Below are 20,763 nucleotides of genomic sequence, written 5' to 3' on the forward strand. Positions count from 1 at the left end.
ATGAAGAGGGGCAGGAGCGGTGTGGGGACGCTCTGCTCAGCTTTGGGCCACAGACGGCAGGACGCCATCATGTCCACCATGGCCTGGTCCCCTCTGCCTCCTCACCCTGGTTGCTCTCTGCACAGGTGACTGGATGCGGGGACAGGGGAAGGGTTTTGAGAAGATGCATGGGCCCTGCTCCCTGCTTTCCTGTGTGGCCCCCAGAGTCACCATCTCTGTCTCTCTCCCTTCCAGGATCCTGGGCCCAGGCTGTGCTGACTCAGCCATCCTCCGTGTCCAAGTCCCTGGGCCAGAGTGTCTCCATCACCTGCTCTGGAAGCAGCAGCAACGTTGGATATGGTAATTATGTGGGCTGGTACCAACAGGTCCCAGGATCAGCCCCCAAACTCCTCATCTATGGTGCAACCAGTCGAGCCTCGGGGTCCCCGCCCGATTCTCCGGCTCCAGGTCTGGCAACACAGCGACTCTGAGCATCAGCTCGCTCCAGGCTGAGGACGAGGCCGATTATTACTGTGCATCTTATGACAGCAGTAGCTATAATGGCACAGTGCTCCAGGCCAGCGGGGAAGTGAGACAAAAACCTGCTGTCCTCTCAGAGTCGGGGCTCTGGGGGCAGAAACATCCTCTGCAAAGGCAGCTGTTTTATTTGTCTGTTTGGCCTAAGACTGGGTCCAGAGTCACACCAGGGAACTTGATCCGAAAAATCTCTTCACATCTTTCTTAATTCACCCCTTCTCCAACTTTCTTTGGCAGCAGCACATTGTCTGATTTTCTCAACTTGAGCAGAAATCCCCAGTGCCAAGGGCGGGTTCCCTGGGGATAGAGTCCTCCATGGGTCAGGCCACAACCAGAGAATCACAGGACAGTCCTGTCTGATTCTGGACTCTTCAGCGTGTCCAGTATGTGTGCTGGTCCCAACAGCTCTCCTTCTCTCTGATGCTAGTCATGGACCCTTGGGGATCCCTGCCTCCATTTCAGGTCTCGGGGTCTCTGCTCATTTTCCAGGTCTCAAATCTGAAGCTGGGGCTCCTTGGCCATCTATGGGCTGAGCTGAGGCCCAGGATGCTGCTCCTTCCTTTTCTGTGACAGCCTCTCAGGCTCCCCCAGAGCTCCAGGCTTGTGGAACTAGACCAGGACTCCTTTCCATCTGGGGAGGTGGGGCCGCCCAGTGGCTTCCTGCTCAGCGTCTGGCCTGACCTGTGCTGCTGCTGCTATCACCCTGACTCTGGATCATCCAGGGGCTCTGCCTGGGTGTGGAGCCTCTTCCTGTCCTCTCTGTCCTTAAAGTCCCTCCAGCAGCCCATTCCCAGGAGAAGGTCTCAAAGGAAACAGGAAGTTCATGTCCCCATCACTAGGGACACAGTGTCTCTTTGCCCTGAAGCTCAGGGGCTGAGGTTGGGGTCTGACTGAGGTCATCTCAGACCTGAACTCTGACTCGGGAGCCTTTAATCTCCATCACTGGGGCATCTGCCCATTGCCTGGAGTTTCTAGAGCTCTGACGCCTCTGATCGGCCCTCAGCGTGAACGCCTGTGCTTTTTCTTCACAGGGGAGATTACTTCGGTTACTGCTGCACCGACACGGGAGCATCTAAGGTGCGTCTTCCATTCGGGTCTTTTGGAACTACTGCCTCTCCGTGGCCCTCACTGCTAAGATCCCCATTGATTCTTCCCGTTCAGTATCTTTGTCTAACACTTGCCACACAATGTTGAATTCTTGTTATGGTGATTACATTCACTTTGTTCCTGATTTGTGGAGTTTCCATAGATTATTGTCACCAGACTCCAACATGAGAATAGTTGGTGCTTTTACAATATAACATGCTAAGGTCTTGACACATTGATGACTTTTTTCTTAAAATGAAAAAACAAAACAAAACACGTTTTCCATGCCTTCCCTTCCCCCATAAGTAGTGGATGCAGCCTGGGGTTGTTTCAGTTCCTTCAGTTCAGTTCAGTTCAGTCACTCAGTCGTGTCCGACTCTTTGCGACCCCATGAATCGCAGCACGCCAGGACTCCCTGTCCATCACCAGCTCCGGGAGTTCACTCAGACTCACGTCCATCAAGTCGGTGATGCCATCCAGCCATCGCTTCTTCTGTCGTCCCCTTCTCCTCCTGCTCCGAATCCCTCCCAGCATCAGGGTCTTTTCCAATGAGTCAGCTCTTCGCATGAGGTGCCCGAAGTACTGGAGTTTCAGCTTCAGCATCAGTCCTGCCAATGGAAGAATATAGGGCAGCCCTTCCTTCCTCAGTTTCCCCACCATGACCATTCCCCGAGCGCATCACCAGGGGGCGCTGTGCACCTGCTCAGAACTGGCCGGCCCGGAACACACCAGATGGTCCCCTGACCCTGCACCAGGGCTCACTGGACTGAGCTGGGCGTGACAGCAGGTGCTTCCTCTCAGGGGACAAACCCAGAGCCCGAACCCCCGGCCTCCTGCTGGGAGTGAAGCTGCACACGGGGCCCAGGACTCACACATGGAGGGTGATGGGCTCAGGGCATCATCCGGCCCCACCTTCTTCCCCAGGAGCAGAGGAGGCCAGTGGCCCCCAAGCCCACCCCTTGCACCCCTCCCGCTCCCCGCGGCCTCCTCTGCTCCTCCCCTGCTCTTTCCTAAGAGCACCCCTCTGATCCGTGACTTTCCTCCCCAGTCCTGGGTTCCTCTCTACAACCCTTCACCAGCGACCTCCTCCTCCAGACCAGCGTCACTCTCAGGTGTGGGGCGGTTTCCCGTCTTCCCTGACCAGACGCTCACCTCCTTGTCCTCCCTTGCAGCCCCTCTAGCCCTCCCACCAGAGAAGCCTCAGGTCTCCAGACTCCAGGGGTGACCCCAGCTCATCCCCTCCCGGCCAGGGCTCTCACTGCTGCCTTGCCTGGACCCCCTTTATCTCAGCTTATCTTCCTATGGTCACTTCTGAGGGTCCGAGGTCAGCAGACCTGACCTGTCACGCACGTTCCCTCAGCTCAGCTCTGAGGCGGACCTATGGCTCCCATACCTCAGCCTGCCCTGTTTCCCAGGCTGCTCAGAGATAAGCACTCCCCAGGGGAGACGCAATATGTGGCAGAAAGAGCTGGTTCTAGCCCTGCCTCACTCAAAGTCCAAAAGAGTTAAGAATGCAAATATCTTCGTAAAAATATTTTTACTGGATAATATTTAAAATTTGCTAGGATACCTATCAAGTCATTTCAAAAGAATTTTTTAATTAAAAAAAGAACTTACAATGATAATTAGTTTTCCCAAACTGTGCCCTTGTGAAGGAAAAATTAAGAGAGAACATAGATTTTCCATCAGTTTAATTCATGCACAGATTTTAAGGAATGACTGTAGATTTTCACTGATCCATTACCACATTTTGGTTCTTTTAAACTCTCACGCACCCAGAGCGTAACACCTTACCAGTGCAGGGCAAGCTACCGTCAACTGTTTTTTTCCAACCAATCACTTCGACCTCTACCTTCTCTAACCTGCTATTTGGGACAGTTGGTCTTAAGAGCTATTATGTGTCAGGATCCCTGGGGACACATGCTGCTCAGAGCCCTTCAGAGTCTCAATAACAACTGCCAGGAGCATCCCCAGGCCTGCTCCCTGCAGCCGGTGCCCTGTGCCTGCAGGAGAGACGCCCAGGAGGGGTCACTTTATAAGCAGGACACGGGCACAGGGTCCAGCGTGTGGAAAGCTTTATACACAGTAAGTTATGTTCACTACAGTAGCTCGGTCGTGTCCACCTCTGTGTGACCGCATGGACTGCAGCACGCCAGCCCTCCCTGTCCATCACCAACTCCCGGAGTTTACTCAAACTCATGTCCATTGAGTTGGTGATGCCATCCAACCATCTCATCCTCTGTCGTCCCCTTCTCCTCCTGCCCTCAATCTTTCCCAGCATCAGGGTCTTTTTCAATGAGTCAGTTCTTCGCATCAGGTGGCCAAAGTATTGGAGCTTCAGCTTCAGTATCAGTCCTTCTAATGAATATTCAGGACTGATTTCCTTTAGGCTGGACTGGTTGGATCTCCTTGCAGTCCAAGGGACTCTCAAAAGTCTTTTCCAACACCAGAGTTCAAAAGCAACATTTCTTCGGCGCTCAGCTATCTTTATAGTCCAACTCTCAACTTTTCCATGACTACTGGAAAACCATAGTTTTGACTAGACAGAATTTTGTTGGCAAAGTAATGTCTCTGCTTCTTAATATGCTGTCTAGGTTGGCCATAGCTTTTCTTCCAAGGAGCAAGCGCCTTTCAATTCCATGGCTGCAGTCACCATCTGCAGTGATTCTGGAGCCCAAGAGTCAAGTCTATTAGTTTCCAGTTTCCCCACCTGTTTGCCGTGAAGTGATGGGACCAGGTGCCATGACCTCAGTTTTCCTAATGTTGGGTTTGATCCGACTTTTTCACTCTCCTCTTTCACTTTCAGCAAGAGGCTCTTTAGTTCACACACACAGGAAAGATGCAGCATTTAGGAACGCAGAGTCCCATCTCAGGCCTCTCTCCACACCGTCACCCCTCCTCAGAGAAGCGCCCCCTCTTCCTCAGGGCTGAGGGGACGCACAGAGGAAGGAGGGCCCTGCCCACCAGGGAGGAGGCCCACAGAGGAGGGACCCTGCTGTCCTGCCCAGAAGGAGACCCACCTTCCCGCTCCGGGGCTGGCACTGCCCTGACCTGGTCCCGATCCGAGAGGAATTTGTATCTCAGACGGCCCTCGGTCCTGACCCCTGAGCAGTCGTGGAAGCCGTGGACAGACTCGCCTTGAGGATTTGAGGGGAGCCCACGATGGCCCTGAGCTCAGGGGGACGCAGAAGGGGCACCTGGCCTGGTGCTAAAGAGGGGACAGCCCATGGAGCAGGGGGCGGGGTCTGTCCCTGAGGGCTCTGGTCTCCAGATCACAGGATGTGTGTCTGGGCCTGGACAAGGGGCGGGGGGCACTCAGGGTCCATTCCTGAAGGTGGGTGGAGGGAGGCAGAGCTGGGCCCCCCGACAGAGCTCCCTGACAAGGCCTGGTGGCCTCTGCTCAGGGCTCCCAGCTGTGACTTCCCACTCCTGAGACCCACAGAGCCCCACCCCCGACAACCCCCTGGCCGCCCTCAGGGCCCGGGAGGGGTCAGTGTGATGCACAGGATCCTTTGAATGAATGGACCCTCCCTCTCAGGCTATGAAGAGGGGAAGGAGCGGTGTGGGGCCGCTCTGCTCAGCTGTGGGGCCACAGACGGCAGGACGCCCTGACATGTCCACCATGGCCTGGTCCCCTCTGCTCCTCAGCCTGGGCGCTCTCTGCACAGGTGACTGGATGTGGGGACAGGGGAGGGGCCCTGGGAAGACACACGGGCCCTGCTCCCTGCTCTTGAGTCTGGACCCCAGAGTCACCATCTCTGTCTCTCCCTCTTCCAGGATCCTGGGGCCAGGCTGTGCTGACTCAGCCACCCTGTTCCCCGAACTTTGGGTCAGAAGGTGACCATCTCCTGCCCTGGAAGCAGCAACACAACCGGGGGTTATCATGTGAGCTGGTTCCAACAGCTCCCAGGATCGGCCCCCAGACTCCTGACCTATGGAAATGGCTAAAGATCCTCAGGGGTCCCGGATCGGTTCTCTGGCTCCAAGTCTGGCAGCTCGGCCTCTCTGACCACCCCAGTTCATGCTGAGGACGACGCTGATTATTGCTGTTTCTCATGGGCTGATGGCTTGAAAGTTTGCCCAGTGCTTCAGGCCAGAGCAGAAGGAGACAAAGACCTGCTTCCCCCTCAGCCACGGGGCGCCCAGGGCAAGGCGTCTGCCCCTCCCTTCCTGGAGTCCCTGAGGCCACGGAACCCAGCAGACTGGGTGTCCCCTGAGTGCAGCCCAGCGGCCCCCTCAGCCCGACTCCCCTCCCGAGGGCAGCGGCACACAGGGGGTGGGCACACGCCCCTGGATGACGGAGCTGCTCACACAGGTGCCCCCGGTTCCCAGGTCGGAGTCGGCAGCACAGAGCAGGGGGTCAGTGCCGCCCTTGCTGGGTCCCTGGGCAGCGAACGCACATCCCTGAGCTTCCACCACAGAAGCATCTCCTGTTAAAGGAAAAGGAAATGGAACCCAGAGTTTCTTCAAGCAATTTCCACACAGTCCAGGATCCAGTAAAAACTGTCACTTATATGAAGAACCAGGAAACTAAGTGTTGAAGGGAAGTGAGACGGCACGGACATCAGCGGTGAGGTGCCTAGGATGATGAAACAGGGGACAGATGTTTTTAGGGACAAGACATCAAATCTATTTGATGAGCACATACGAACACTTTTGGGTCCAAAGGAGAAGGAGATAAATGGAAGGGGAAAAAAATAAATCATGGGAACAAGATAGTCAGAATCACTTGAAAATACGATGGGTGCAAATAAAAAAGAATCCTCTGTACACTATCAAAGACACGTAATATTTATTATTTGATTCATTGTTTGGTCTCTGACAAAGTATTTGATAACAGGAAAAAAAGGCAGCCCCTCCTTCTTCAAAGGCTTCCCCGTTTTCACGAGTGGTGAAGACCCACTTGCCAATGCAAGGGACATAGGAGATGTGGGCTCTGTCCCTGGGGTGGGAAGATCCTCTGCAGCAAGAAACGGCAGCCCACTCCAGTGTTCTTGCCTGGAGAAGCCCATGGACAGACGGGCCTGGTGGGCTACAGTCCATGGGGTCGCAGAAGAGTCAAGACAGGACTGAGAACCAAGCAACTGAGCGGCAGCTTGCTCATCACGCCACCACCCTGACCGTTCCCCGAGTGCGTCACCAGGGGGCGCTGTGCACCTGCTGGAACCGGCAACCCCTCAACAGGCGCACCGGAGAAGGCAATGGCACCCCACTCCAGGACTCTCGCCTGGAGAATCCCAGGGACGGGGAGCCTGGTGGGCTGCAGTCCATGGGGTCTCGAAGAGTCGGACACGACGGAGGGACTTCACTTTCACTTTTCACGCGTTGGAGGAGGAAATGGCAACCCACTCCAGTGTTCTTGCCTGGAGAATCCCAGGGGCCGGGAGCCAGGTGGACTGCTGTCTATGGGGTCGCACAGGGTCGGACACGACTGAACCGATTAGCAGCAGCAGCAACACTCCGACATGGTCCCCTGGCCTGAGTTGGATGTGACAGCAGGTGCTTCCTGTCAGGGGACAGACTCAGAGCCGCGGCCCCCAGGCCTCCTCCTGAGAGTGAAGCTGCACCCGGGGCCGAGCACCCAGAATTGGAGGGTGAAAGGGTCAGGGGGTCATGAGTCCCCACCCTCTTCCCAGAAAGAGAGGAGGGGAGGAGCCCCCGAGCCCACCCCGTGCACCCCTCCAGCTCTCCTCAGCCTGCGCCCGCTCCTCCTCATCTCTGCTCACAGCCTGCCCTCCCGCTCCCCTCATTCATGACTCTCCTCCCAATCCTGGGCCTCTCTCTTTCTACAGACCTCCAGTGACCATGTAGGTCTGTAGACCATGATCTCCATGGTCAGGAGCCAGCTCCCTCTGTCAGAAGATCATGACCGTGTCTCCAGATCTTCCTGAAACACTCACTTCCTCGGCCCCTCCTTGAGCCTGTCTAACTCTTCCTTCCCGAGAAGCCTCAGATCTCTGGCGCTCAGCTGTGACCCCTGCTCGTCTGCTCCGTGCTCCTCCCCGGGGTCCCCTTGTTTCCCAGGGGATCCATGAACCCCTCTAGTAGCCGATTTATTCCCTGAAACCTCACACTCCATCCTGTGTGCCCATCCAGTGAGGAATCAGGAGGGGAGAGAGCCCTGGTCCTGAGACCTGGAGATGACTCCTGGCTGAGGAGCGTCTGTGCTCAGCTGCTGTGGGACTGACTTTATTCACAGTGAGCCCGGGGAAGCTGCGGGGCCTGGGCTGGGAAAGCAGCCCTGTCCTGGGGCTCTGCCCCCGGGGCCGGCACTGCAGCTCTGTCTGACCATGTCTATGGCCACGTGTGAGATTCCTGAGAACAGCTGATCTGCCTTGTCCTGTCCTGTCCCTCATGTCAGATCTGAGACTGACTCATGGTTCTGATAACTCAGCCTGCCCTGTTTCACAGATAGGACGTCCTGCTACGACATAAAAATCCCCCAGTGGAGACGCCGTACCTGTCAGAAAGTCTTTAAAATTATCTTATTTAGAGAACAGAGGCTACAAGGAAAATGATGTTTTAGAAATAGTACCATGGCAATGCAGAATTAAAACAGAGCCAGAGTGGACACAGCCTAGTGATCTAACAACAACATTTTCTTCAGTTAAATTTAGGCATCTATTTTAAGTGATGACCTTAGATTTTTACTAATCCATGAACACATTTTGATTCATTTAAAATCTCAAAGTCACACATCCACAGTGTAACACTCACATGCACGGCAGGGTAAGCTACAGTTGGCTGCTGTTATCCATCCAAACACATCCTGAAGGGTAGAATTTCAAAAGCAGTTTGGGGAAAGCTGACTCCAAGAGCTCTATCAGCAGGTCAGGGTGTGTGTCTTGGTCCGGACACCAGGGGCGCGCCGAGGCCTTTCCTGAGTGTCTGGAGGGGTGAGAGCAGAGCCCAGCCCCCTGGTGCTCCCTGCTGCTTCCTGCTCAGGGCTCCCAGCTGTGACCTCCCACCCCCAAGCCCCAAGCAACCCCGCCCCTCATCACACACTGGCCTCCCTCAGGCACAGGAAGCTGACCCAGGTCCTAGAGGTCATCAGAGCATTGTGGGGGTTGGGGGGGCTATTTGCATGAAAGGCCCCGCCCCCTCTCAGGCTATGAAGAGGGGCAGGAGTGGGGTGGGGACGCTCTGCTCAGCTGTGGGACCACAGACCGCGGGACGCCCTGACCGTGTCCACCATGGCCTGGTCCCCTCTGCTCCTCACCCTGGTCACTCTCTGCACAGGTGACTGGATGGGGGGACAGGAGAAGGGCCCTGGGAAGACTCACGGGCCTTGCTCCCCGCTATCGTGTCTGGACCCCCGAGTCACCATCTCTGTCTCTCTCCCTTCCAGGATCCTGGGCCCAGGCTGTGCTGACCCAGCCGCCCTCCGTGTCCGGGTCCCCGGGCCAGAGGGTCTCCATCACCTGCTCTGGAAGCAGCAGCAACATCGGAGGTGGTAATTATGTGAGCTGGTACCAACAGCTCCCAGGATCAGCCCCCAAACTCCTCATCTATTGTACTAGCAGTCGAGCCTCGGGGGTCCCGGACCGATTCTCCGGCTCCAGGTCTGGCAACACGGCCACCCTGACCATCAGCTCGCTCCAGGCTGAGGACGAGGCCGATTACTACTGTGCGACTTATGAAAGTAGTAGCTATAATGGCACAGTGCTCCAGGCCAGGGGGGAAGTGAGACAAAAACCTGCTCTCCCCCAGACACGGGCCTCCCGGGGCTGAAGCATCTCTGTCCAAGCAGACACTGGAGCAGCAGCTCTGAGATGGTCATAAAGTCATATTTCATTTCACACGGTGAGAACAAGAGTGTGTGGTCGTACTCACAACTTACTGCATGTTTTCAGCCAAAACGCCCCCAGCTGCTCTTCCCAGTCCTGCTCCACGTAAGACCATTTAGGGGAAAGGGAGTGTGGATACTCCACCATGTTCAACCCTACTTGTTCAAACATGATCATTTTAATTTCTAATCTTGAGTAGTGTGTTTTCTTATTATTGTCAACTGATATTTTAGAAGAATCTCAATTAAATGGCTTTATGTTAAATTTCTTCGATAAGGTTGCAGGTATATTTATTCCTCACCTGTTTACTGTTGGTTTTTCTAAGCCCCTAGAGCTGGTGCTGCTGTGAGTGACCACACCGCAGCCCTGAGGCCCTGGACTGCTGAGACCGGCAATGGTTTCAGGGCCTGTGTGTGGGGAGACCCCTGCCCCTTCGCAGACCACAGGTGACTCTGTGGCTCCCTGCACCCTCAGCAGTGACATCAGTGTCGGCTGCTCTGCTCTTACTGGAACCAGCAGAAGCCAGCGAGCCCTCCTCAGTCCTCCAGTCCTACCACTCAGACTCCAGGAAGAACCAGGCTCCGGGGTCCCCACGGGTTTTCTGGATCCAAAGATATCTCGGCCAGCACAGGGCTCCTGCTCATCTCTGGGCTGCAGCCTGAGGAGGAGGCTGACTCTGACCATGCAGGCTGGTGCAACAGGGCTCCTCACAGCGACACAGGTAGATGGGAAACAGGAACGAGAGCCTCAGCCTGTCAGGGGCTTGTTCTTAGAGAACCGTCAAATCTTAAATAGTACCCTGGAACCAACTTATTCCTGAGATATGTTCTGGTTCATAGTATGTCTGCTCCCAATGGTACAGTCAGTTTTGCTGAAGTCTCAGAAAATGTAAGCAGATTCTGATTCCACTGAAGTGCACCCTGGTCCTCCGTGTGATCACGGGAGCCGTGGAGCTGAGCTCCCTCACTTGAGATCAGGAGCAGGAGCCTTTCCCAGGTGCGCCTCCAGCAGAGTCCGTGGACCATCCCAGCAGGCAGATCGTCTCTCGGGGTGAGAACTCTGCTCCTGAAGGGGCAGAGTAGAGAGCGTGAGGAGTGAGGGGCACCAGGGATACATTGCAGGCGGCAGGGAGCCCCGGGAGTGGCTCTCCTGACCCACAGGTGCCGGCTCTGTCCTGCCCTCTGCTCCTCTCATCTCCACCCCATCGGAGCATTTCCTCCTTCAGGGCTGGGTTGGTCTGTGGGCTGTGAGGAGCAGGGGCTCCCCAAGATGTGCCCGGGTCCCTCTGCTTGTGACACTCCTGATGAGTTCAGATTCAAGGGCCCCACGTCCTGTAGAAGGAAGCGCGGGGAAGCGGGGATCACCATGGCAATGATGACGAGGGATTCCAGGCAAAGCCCTGCCTTTGAGACCGATGACAGAGGTGAGGGACACTCAGGGGTTTGGCCCTGTTCTCTGGCTCCTGGTGGGTCCTCTCGCCCTCCTGGATCACTCTGGACCCCATCCTGAGGAGGAGGCTGGTCATCAGTGTCACACAGCTCATCGCTAACCACAGCCACAGGAATTCCCGTGTGATGCGGATGTGTGATGAAAGCTCGCCCTGTACTCCCGTGTCAGACCCATCACTGCCCTGACCCTGACTGTGACATCCCCAGTGCTGGTTGAGGCCTCTGCGGTCACTTGGGCTATCAGTACCAGGCAGGCTCACACCCACGTCCTGGTCCCTTTTATGGGATCCATGAAATTGACTCCTTTTCTCCAAATACAAGCAAAAACAGATACAGTGTCTCACAGGTTCTGGGCAGGATGTTGAGAAAGCAGAAGCTCAGCATCTGTGCCCTCGACCCCAGGGGCCTCTCCCACCCCTGCACGTCCCTCTCCTGCTCCAGGATTTGTGCTCTGCCCTGAACCCTGACCCTTAGGGAAGCTGGGTCCTCCCTTTCCCCGGGGATTGCTGCCTGAAGAGCCCTCCACTCCAGGTTCTGGGAGACCCTCCCCATTAGGATGCGACTCCCAGACTCCTCACTTGCTCAATTCCTCCTCTTTTGCCTCATTCTCTCTCCCCCTTTTCCCTCCCTGGTTCCTTGTTTGAGATGATATTGAATAAATGTCACTATTTTGGACACAGACCTTATAAACTCACCATTAAATCTATGGATTCTAACAATTGAAGGTTAGAACCTTAGACTTCACCATGTCCAGTGAAGATCAGGTAATGATCATAATGGTTTCTCACCAGAGATGAAACAGGAGCCCAGACAAGGATGAGATTCCCACTTATAGGCATAATATTTTATATCAAACGTTTAATATAGAAAGATTATAAAGTTAGACTAGAAACATCTTTAAATATCTGAGTCAAAAAGACGTACTGTGAGGCCCTTGATCAAGGGTAAGTGAGAACCCCTGGACGTGACCAAGAAGAGAACTGTTGCTCCTGAGAGCCGCCTATTCTCTTTGCAAAGAGAGAAATGAGAGCAGAGGCATGCAGTCTGGGCTGGGAAGGTCCCGGGAGGCCCTGCACATTCAGCCCTGACCACCTGTCAACCTGGGAAGGAAGCTCACACAGAACCATGAGCAGGCACGGCCCACGGGCATGCTGGGAGTCTGAACCTGGAAACTCAGGTTCCGGTGGCTGTGCTCTGGTGGTGAACCGACGAGCTAGGCGGAGCGAGCTGAGACATCAGGGAATCCTGAACTTCATTAGTTTATCAGCATGCCATTCAGGGTCTGAGGTCATTAGGCACCTGGAAAACTCAATGACCAGGCCCAGACTAGACGAAGGGGGCTCATTCTACCGCCCTGGGCGGTGACATCAGGAAGACCCAGCTGCAAGTGTGAGAAAGCCTTCCCAGGAGGCTGTGGTGGGAAGCTGGGGAGGAGGCCTGAGTCCAGCAGGGGGCGCTGTGGGTCTGGTCCTGGCCAGGCAGGCTGGCACCTCTTCCCTTGGCTCTTGCCCACGTGGGCAGCAGGGTCCTCACTGGAGGGTGACGTCCTGCACCTGGGCCCCCAGGGGACATGGCAGCTCTCAGCTCAGAGCCACAGGCTTGCCTCTCAGTTCCTGCTGCTCTGTCGTGGGGTCAGTGCCCAGACCTGACATCCAACCAAGGACAGAGGGCCGGTCATACAACAGAAATGGGCTTCCTTCAGGAACCTCGCCCTCCAGGGACACCTGGACAGGGGTGAGACCCCTGCAGAGGCTGCCCCATTGCCCGCAGAGCTCCTGGGTGTTCCCAGCGGAGGAGGGACGCAGGCAAGGGCCCTCTGTCACCATCCCTGTCATTTAAAAGTGTTCCCTGCTGTGTTATTTGGCACTTTCAGCATTTGCAGTGAAGCCTGGAAACTGGGACTGTGTCGGTTTATGTGGCTTCATTCCTCGCTCCTTCCCTTTATGTTAACACTTGTGACATGAAATACATGAACTCAGGAGCTCCGCCAACTGTCATCAGCATGTTCGCATAATAAGAAGAGAGTTAAGGAGGAATACATATCTTCACCTCTATGAGCTGAGCTTTTCAAGCACCTCTGACAGAGATCAGGTGGATTTCATTAAACAGATGCTTTAGCAGCAAATCTAACATGAATACAAAATAAGAATAGTATTCACATTTTTATGTCAAAGAAACAAAAGATGAACAAGACTTTTCCCGTCTCTTCCACACACGTTAACTTGAGACGTCTGAGCTCCCTCTCCTCCTCGTTGCCCCCACACCCCTCCTCTGTGCCGCGTCCATCAGCTCCACCCAGAACCACAGGGAAGGCAGTTTTACAAGGTCCACGACGCTCACCACACCTACCTGTTCACACACCGTGTTTTTCTATTTCTGATGATGAGACGTGTGTCCCAACTTTGTTGGAACTGAACTTGCCCGCTATCGTAATTGCATGATGAGACGGTGACCTTTACCCGTAAGATCCGCAGTTCTGTGGAAGGTGCTCCGCATGGTCATGGCTGTTCACAGCACAGGACGCCGTCACCCTGAGCCTGCCCACACGGCTCTGCCTGTCACTCCCCACCTCCCACCCTGGTCTCCCCACCGCTGGGACTAGAGACAGTTTAAAAGAGTGCTTCAAGGGCCACCCCTCACCCTTCACAGCAGACACCGGCTCTGGGATTTCCTGCTCGGCTCACGGCTGGTGGAGGAGGACGGACAGCACCGCACAGATGTGACTCAGGGCTCCCTGAGAAGACAGAGAGTGTTCTAAAGACGGGCTCAGGTTTGGGAAAGGCTGGATTATTGGGGCAAGAGAGACAGACTTAGGAGAAGGAAATGGCAACCCACCCCAGTATTCTTGCCTAGAGAATCCCGTGGACAGAGGAGCCTGTCCATGGGGTCACACAGAGTTGGGCACGACTGAAGCGACTCAGCAGGCGTGCGTGCATGCGCTGGAGAAGGAAATGGCAGCCCACTCCAGCGTTCTTGCCTGGAGAGTGCCAGGGATGGAGGAGCCTTGTGGGCTGCCGTCTGTGGGATCTCACAGAGTCAGACACGACTGAAGCAATTTAGCGGCAGCAGAGGAAGACGTGCAAACTCCTCCTTCAGCCTCAGACACTCCAGGGAGGAGATAGAGGACCGAGGTCACCAAGGTCACAGGAGCACATTTGCTGAAAGACGTCGCCCCATCACTCAGGGGCTCCTGCCCGAGCTGTCCCTGCCCTGTGTGAGGTCCAGCATCTGCCTCCTTCAAGAACCCCCACCCCAGGGGACCTCTGGTGACCTTGGCAGGGAGAGGAGGAAGTGGATTGCATGAGGCCCCTCCTCCTCCTGAGAGGCTGGAGGCATGAAAAGGCCCAGGACCCCACCTGCAGCCCAGGAGGTGAGGAGGCCGCATCCTGGGAGGGTCCCCACCATGGCCTGGATGGTTCTTCTGCCCAGGCTCCTCACTTACAGCTCAGGTAAGGGGCTGAGATTCTGCATCTTTGGGGTACCTCCAAGCAGGGTTTGAGGGCCCTGTCTCCATAACAACCCCTGTCTCTCTTTTGTTGCTCTTAGGGGTGGATGTTCGGACTGTGGTCCAGGAGCCAGCGCTGTCAGTGTCTCCAGGAGGGACGGTCACCCTCACCTGTGAACTGAGCTCTGGGTCAGTCACTACCAGTAACTACCCCAGCTGGTTCCAGCAGACCCCAGGCCAGGCTCCCTGACTGCTTATCTACAGCACAAAGAGCTGATATTCTGGGGCCCCTGATTGCTTCTCTGGCTCCATCTCTGGAAACAAAGCCACCCTCACCATCACTGGGGCCCAGCCTGAGGACGAAGCCGACTATTACTGTGATCTGGGAACTAGTCGTTTCAATGCCGCAGTGATGTAAGCCCACAGGGAAGTGCTACCAAACCCTGCCCTTGTGCTCAGAGGGCTCAGCGCTAAGTGGCAGGAGAGGCAGGGAGGGGGTGGGACAGGTCAGGGTCCCCACGGGAGGGAGGCTCTGGGCACGTCTCCTGTCTGGTGATTCGTGGCCACGTGTCTCCTCCCTGCTCTCCCTGGGGTGCGTCCATCTCTCCAGCGGGACCCTCTCTGCCCATGTTGTTGGGAAGGAGGCTTGGCTCCACAGGGAGACTCAGACCCCCACCACAGCCATTAGGCGTCTTGTCATTCAGATCACACTAAGAGATGCACAGCATCATGAAGTTGGCCTTGGAGACAAATTAATATTCCATTTACCTGAAGGGGCACCACCCGTGGAGTTTTCTATAGTGCAGTTTCCCAGCTGGAGCTCCTGAATCACAGCCTTTTGTTGGTGGCAGGAATCTGTGGTTAACAGGAAACGGCCCCCTCTCCCCAAATATTTAGGGGCATCAAATTTCCAGATGTATGTCTTTGTCTGTTATCGGGAAATAACCCCTGAGAATTGTCTAACAAGTCAGTCCAGGCATGTTAATTCCCCATAACACATTCACTCCCAGGTCACAGTCAAAATCCAAAACCCCAGAAACACAATTCACATCTGAGGCCTTGGGGAAAACTGTGTCTGTATTTAAACATAAGACTCGAAGTTGGGAGGAATTTCCGCAAACCTGTGCTGTCTAAGGACACACCTCGAGGCTCATTGGAGGACTTATGCTCCTGGAAGAACCTTACTCAGAACTGGCTCCCCAAATCCCCACACTCTCGGTGACTCCCTGGGGGCCCGGATGCCCAGTCATGGCCGGGCTCCTCAGCACGTGGACCGCCCCCAGGCCCCGCCCCGTAAACAGTGCGCGGGGAGACGGAGCAGCAACAAGGGGGGACCAAGCGAGTGGGAAAACAGGCTCGTGTGCACCCCTGTCGTCGCCTCTGCTGGTGACTGTGGGGCCAGGAAGGCCTGGGCCTGACCCCACCTGGGTCGTCAGTGCTGACTGTGAGATGGGGGCCGGTGGTTGGCCCTGCGATCGCCCCCTCCCTCCCTGGTGTCCCAAGTCCTCAGAGTCCAGGGAGCTGAGCGTCACGCTCTGCAGCACCGCAGCCCCCTCAGCCTGGCCAACAAGGAGTGGTCTCAAACCCCTGGGTGGAAGGAGCTGCTGACAGGAGTCGCCCCAGGTGCCCAGGTCAGCGTCAGACACAGAGCAGTGGGGTCAGGGCACCCGGTTGCTGGGTCAGTGGGCAGAGGATGCACACCCCTCACTGATGGGCTCTTAGCTGCAAAATGAACGGGCAGCTCCTTCCCTCCTCACATTTTCCCACCGCGGACATTCCCCGAGTACGTCACCAGGGGGCGCTGTGCACCCTCCCGGAGCTGGGGGAACCTGAGCACACCAGATGGTCCCCTGACCTGGGCTTGTCCCCGGGCTCAGTGGACAGAGTTGGAGGTCTCGGGAGGTGCTTCCTCTCAGGAGACAGACTTAGAGCCGTGACCCCTCAAGCTCTGGGGGTGAAGCTTCAAACAGAATTGAGGACCCAGAATTAGAGGGTGTCCTCTTCAGGGTCATCAGGCTCTACCTGCTCCCCCAAGAGCAGAGAGGGGAGGAGCCCCCAGAGCCGAGCCCCCTGCATACCTCAGTTCCCCCCTGCACCCCTCAGCTCCGCCCTGCCTCCCTCAGCTCCGCCCTGCCTCCCTCAGCTCCGCCCTGCATCCTCTGGCTCCTCAACTCCTAAGAGCTCCTCCCCTCCTCTTATGATTCATGACTTTCCTACCGAATCCCGGGCTCCTCTTTATTCCTCAACCCCCGTATGAGATGGCCTCCATCATGAGCAAGGTCAGTCTGTCAGAAGATCATAGCCTTCTGTGCCCTGTGCCTGCAGGAGAGACACCCAGCATGGGTCCCTTCATAGGACAGGACACGGGACGGGGTCCGGTGTGTGGAAAGACACACACAGCAAAGATCCAGGCATTTAGGGGTCCAGGGTCACACCCCAGGCCACTCCCCACACCCTCCCTCCCTCCAGAGGGAAGAGGCCCGTCCTCCTCAGGGCTGAGGGGACACACAGAGGACGGAGAACACTCCCCACTGACAGGGAACCCTCAGAGGAGGGACCTCTGCCCTGCACAGCGGGGGACGGGACCCCCTGGGATGTCACTGCCCTGACCTGATCCTGAGCTGAGAGGAGTTTGTGTCCTAGATTCCTCTCACTCCTGACCCCTGAGCAGACAGGGCGCCATAACTGACCCTCCCGAAGGGTCTGAGGGGAGCTCCCAGAAAGCCCTGAGGCACAGGGGACAGAAGTGCAGTTTTTCCCTAAGGAGGGGACAGTGCGCTGAACAGGGGGCCGGGCTGTCCCTGAGGGCCCAGGTCACCAGGTCACAGGACGAGGGTCCGGGCCTGGACCCCAGGGGGCGCGCGGGGGCCGGTCCTGAGGGTTGGTGGGTTGTGAGAGCCGGGCCCAGTCTCCTGGCACTGCATCTTGGCTTCTGCTCAGGGCTCCCTGCTGTGACCTCCCACCCCAAGGCCCACGCAACCCCGCCCCTGATCACACACTGGCCTCCCTCAGGCCCAGGAAGCTGAGCCAGGTCCCAGAGGGGATCAGAGCATTGAGGGGGCGGGGCGGGGAGGGCGGTTATTTGCATGCAAGGCCCCGCCCCCTCTCAGGGTATGAAGAGGGGAAGGAGCGGGGTGGGGACGCTCTGCTCAGCTGTGGGGTCACACACGGCAGGACGCCCTGACCGTGTCCACCATGGCCTGGTCCCCTCTGCTCCTCATCCTGTGTGCTCTCTGCACAGGTGACTGGATGCGGGGACAGGGGAAGGGCCCTGGGAAGACTCATGGGCCCTGCTCCCTGCTCTCGTGTCTGGAACCCCCTCACCATCTCTGTCTCTCCCCCTTCCAGGATCCTGGGCACAGGCTGTGCTGACTCAGCCGTCCTCCGTGTCCGGGTCCGTGAGCCAGAGTCACCATCACCTGCTCTGGAAGCAGCAGCAACATTGGGGGTAATTTTGTGGGCTGGTGCCAACAGCTCCCAGGAACGGCCCCCGAAACCCCCATCTATGGTACTAGCAGTCGACCGTCGGGGGGCCCAGAGTGGTTCTCTGGCTCCAAGTCTGGAAATTCGGCCTCCATGACCATCGCTTCACTCCAGGCGGAGGAAGAGGCTGGTTATTACTGTTTATCATGGGATGACAGCTTGAATGGTCCCACAGTGCTCCAGGCCAGGGGGGAAATGAGGCAAAAGCCTGCTTTCCCCACAGCCCTGGGGTCCCGAGGCAGAGCCATCCTCGGGCAGCTCAACTGCCTCTGCTTTTGTTTAACCTAAAAGTAGGGTCTAGACCCACACCAGGGGACATTGTCAGGACAATGTGTCCTCCTCTCAAAATCTGCCCCCAAAGCCTGTCCTTGATGGCAGATGCTCTCAGCCTGCATGACATCCCGGGTGCTCGCGAGGCTGCCGTGGGGACACAGTGCATGAGGCTGAGGCTGATACCTGTCACGGCTGCTGTCACAGCACACAGATGGGGTTGGTCAGCCATCAGACGGTGTCTTCAGGGCCACGCAGGCTGAGGCCCGAGGTCTAGGTGAGGCAGGCCTGGTTCCCTCTGAGGCCTCTCTGCTTGTCTTGCAGACACCTGTGTCCTGACTGGCCTCACCCAGGCTTTTCTCCATGTGATGTCCTGGGGGTTCCCCTTTTCTTACAGGGACACCAGCTCTGTGTCTTAGGGCGTCTTCCTATGACCTCAGTCACCCCAGGTCCCTCCTTCATTGTCTTACCTGAAAGCCAGTCACTCAAGAGTGAGAGTTTCGACAGAGTTTGAGGGACAAAGTTCAGTCCACATCAGTGGGTCTGTGCAGCAACAGGGAGACGAGTCCAGCACTTGGGGCTCACACAGCCCTGCCTACTGTCTCCACAAGAGCAGGCCGGGTGCCTCTGGCACCTCTGGGTGCTAGGCAGGGGATTAAACACAATAATGTAGTCAACATTGCTGTGATTGGATTTGAGGATGTAGAAACATGTACCTTTCCAGAGACTGAAATAAGAAGCAGAAAAATAAAAGGGTTTCAGTGACTTCCTTGGTGGTTCCGAGGTAAAAAATTGGCCTCCAAATGCAGGGGAGACATGTTTGATTCCTGCTCCAGAAGGATCCCACATGCCTGGGGCAACAAAATCCTAAGCCACAGTGACTGAAGCGCGCTTGCCACAGAGACCAGACGCCTTAACAAGCGAAGCCACTGCAAGGAGAAGCCCTTGCCCCGTAAATAGAGAGTAGCCCTCACTCTCTGCAACTAGAGCCAGGCCACGGGCACCAACAAAGGCACACGCCACCAAAATAAATACTATTTTCAAAAAGTGCTTTCAGAGTTTCAGCAAGATGATGTTGTTTTCCCTAGCCTTTCCTCTCTGCTCTCTTTGGATGAGCTGAGTCCTAAGTTCAGAGCACTCACCTCTCTGACCTAGAACAGCTGTTCACCAGGGTCACCCACCTCCCCTTCTCTGGACACGTGCCCTGACCCCCTGGCCCGGATGCTTCCTGTCTCTGCAGGGAGATGCCTGACCCCTCCTCACATTCCAACCGAGCAGGCTTTCTTCAGGCGCCTTTGAGCCTAACCGGGTCACGGCACAAGCAGCACATGAGACAGGTCGCCAGGCGTGTGCCCTGCTGCTCCCCGTCACTGCCCTGTCACACACACGTGCAGGGTGTGCACAGCAGGCGGGGCTGGACCGTTAACACAGATGCACACTGCGGAGTACGGTCGGTTTCCATGGAGATGAGAGTCCCAGTGTGAGGGCATCCCTGTGCACAGGGAGGACCTACCAAGGCCCCTCAGCCCTCTCTCCCGGGGGTGCCATCCTCAATGCCTGCTGTACAAGGGGCCACTCTGCATGGCGGCTGGGACATCCCAGGAGCTGGAGGAGGTGCCTGTGTCCAGCAGGGGGCGCAGTGCAGAGTCCCACAAGGGGTTCTGGGCCAAACAACAGGGCAAACACTGGGCGCTGGGGAAACTGTCCTCTCTTACGGGGACCCTCAGAATTGTAAGGCCCATCCACTGGAGCTCCTGGTCCGTCGGCATGCAGCTCAGATTCGGGTCCCTCATCCTGGTCCGCGTGGGGTTGCGGTGGAGTCTGGGTCAGGGAGGGGATGCTGGAAGGCGAGGAGTCGGAAGGTGTCTCCAAGGAGGAGGTGGCTCCTGGGAGAGTCTGTACAGAGGAGAAGATACAGCTGTGGGCAGAGGCCCCGCAGGGTGACGTGTGTGGGGTGAGGTATGTGAAAAGGGTGTATCAGCACATTACAGATGTGTGTGGTGCTTTCTATTTTGGATGGTAAATTTATGGCTTCATATCCTAATAAAAACACAAGTTTTCTGTTTGAAAAAGGGCATGTAGTAATAGTATCAATTTGCTTATCTGGTATAGGAATTTCTATATTGATTTTTAAGAATAATTAGATGGCTGATCAGTGATAGGTGTTCATCAATTTTCATCTGAAGCTTAATGTATTAGGTGCATGTGTAAGTGGTTTAATTGTTTTACCAAAGAACTAGGAAAATTTACATTTTCTTCATGTTTTGTAATAATACACAAAGCAGATCTATTGGAACCACGGGACCACTGCTGGTTTTGTAGATATTCCCGAAAGTGCATATATCATGTCTTTCCGAAAGAGATTCGGTAAAAACATGTTTCATTGCTGCAAGCGGGCTGTCATAGTTGTGGCAAGAAGGGGCTTCTCTCCTCGTGGGGCGCGGGCTCTGGGATGCAGGCTCAGCAGCTGTGGCGGCAGGGCTCAGGTGCTCTGTGGCACGTGGAGTCCTCCCTGTCCAGGGCTTGAACCTCCGTCCCCTACAGTGGCAGGCGGATTCTTAACCACCGAACCAGCAGAGAAGTGCAAGAAATGTGTTTACTCTGGAAAGTAGTTTAGTCTGTTTACATATTTTCCCCAATAGAGCCAGCACTGTAACTTGCCAAAAAGCATGAATTTTATCTCTTGTTTTCTATGTGTTTTTCCACTTATATTTTTCCGCATGTCACC

The 20,763-nt window shown here is 55.9% G+C and overlaps 2 gene segments (V, D, J or C); one reads left to right on the plus strand and one right to left on the minus strand.

Annotated features, from left to right (window-relative positions):
* The window catches only part of LOC102176353, a 460,158-nt gene that overhangs the window by 335,482 nt on the left and 103,913 nt on the right, over positions 1–20,763 (minus strand).
* LOC108637842 lies at positions 8,752–9,405 on the plus strand. The segment is given in 2 exon segments: positions 8,752–8,841; positions 8,951–9,405. Coding segments are annotated over 2 exon segments (429 nt in total).

This window comes from Capra hircus, chromosome 17 (assembly GCF_001704415.2).
Source record: "Capra hircus breed San Clemente chromosome 17, ASM170441v1, whole genome shotgun sequence".
In the NCBI taxonomy this organism is placed as follows: Eukaryota; Metazoa; Chordata; class Mammalia; order Artiodactyla; family Bovidae; genus Capra; species Capra hircus.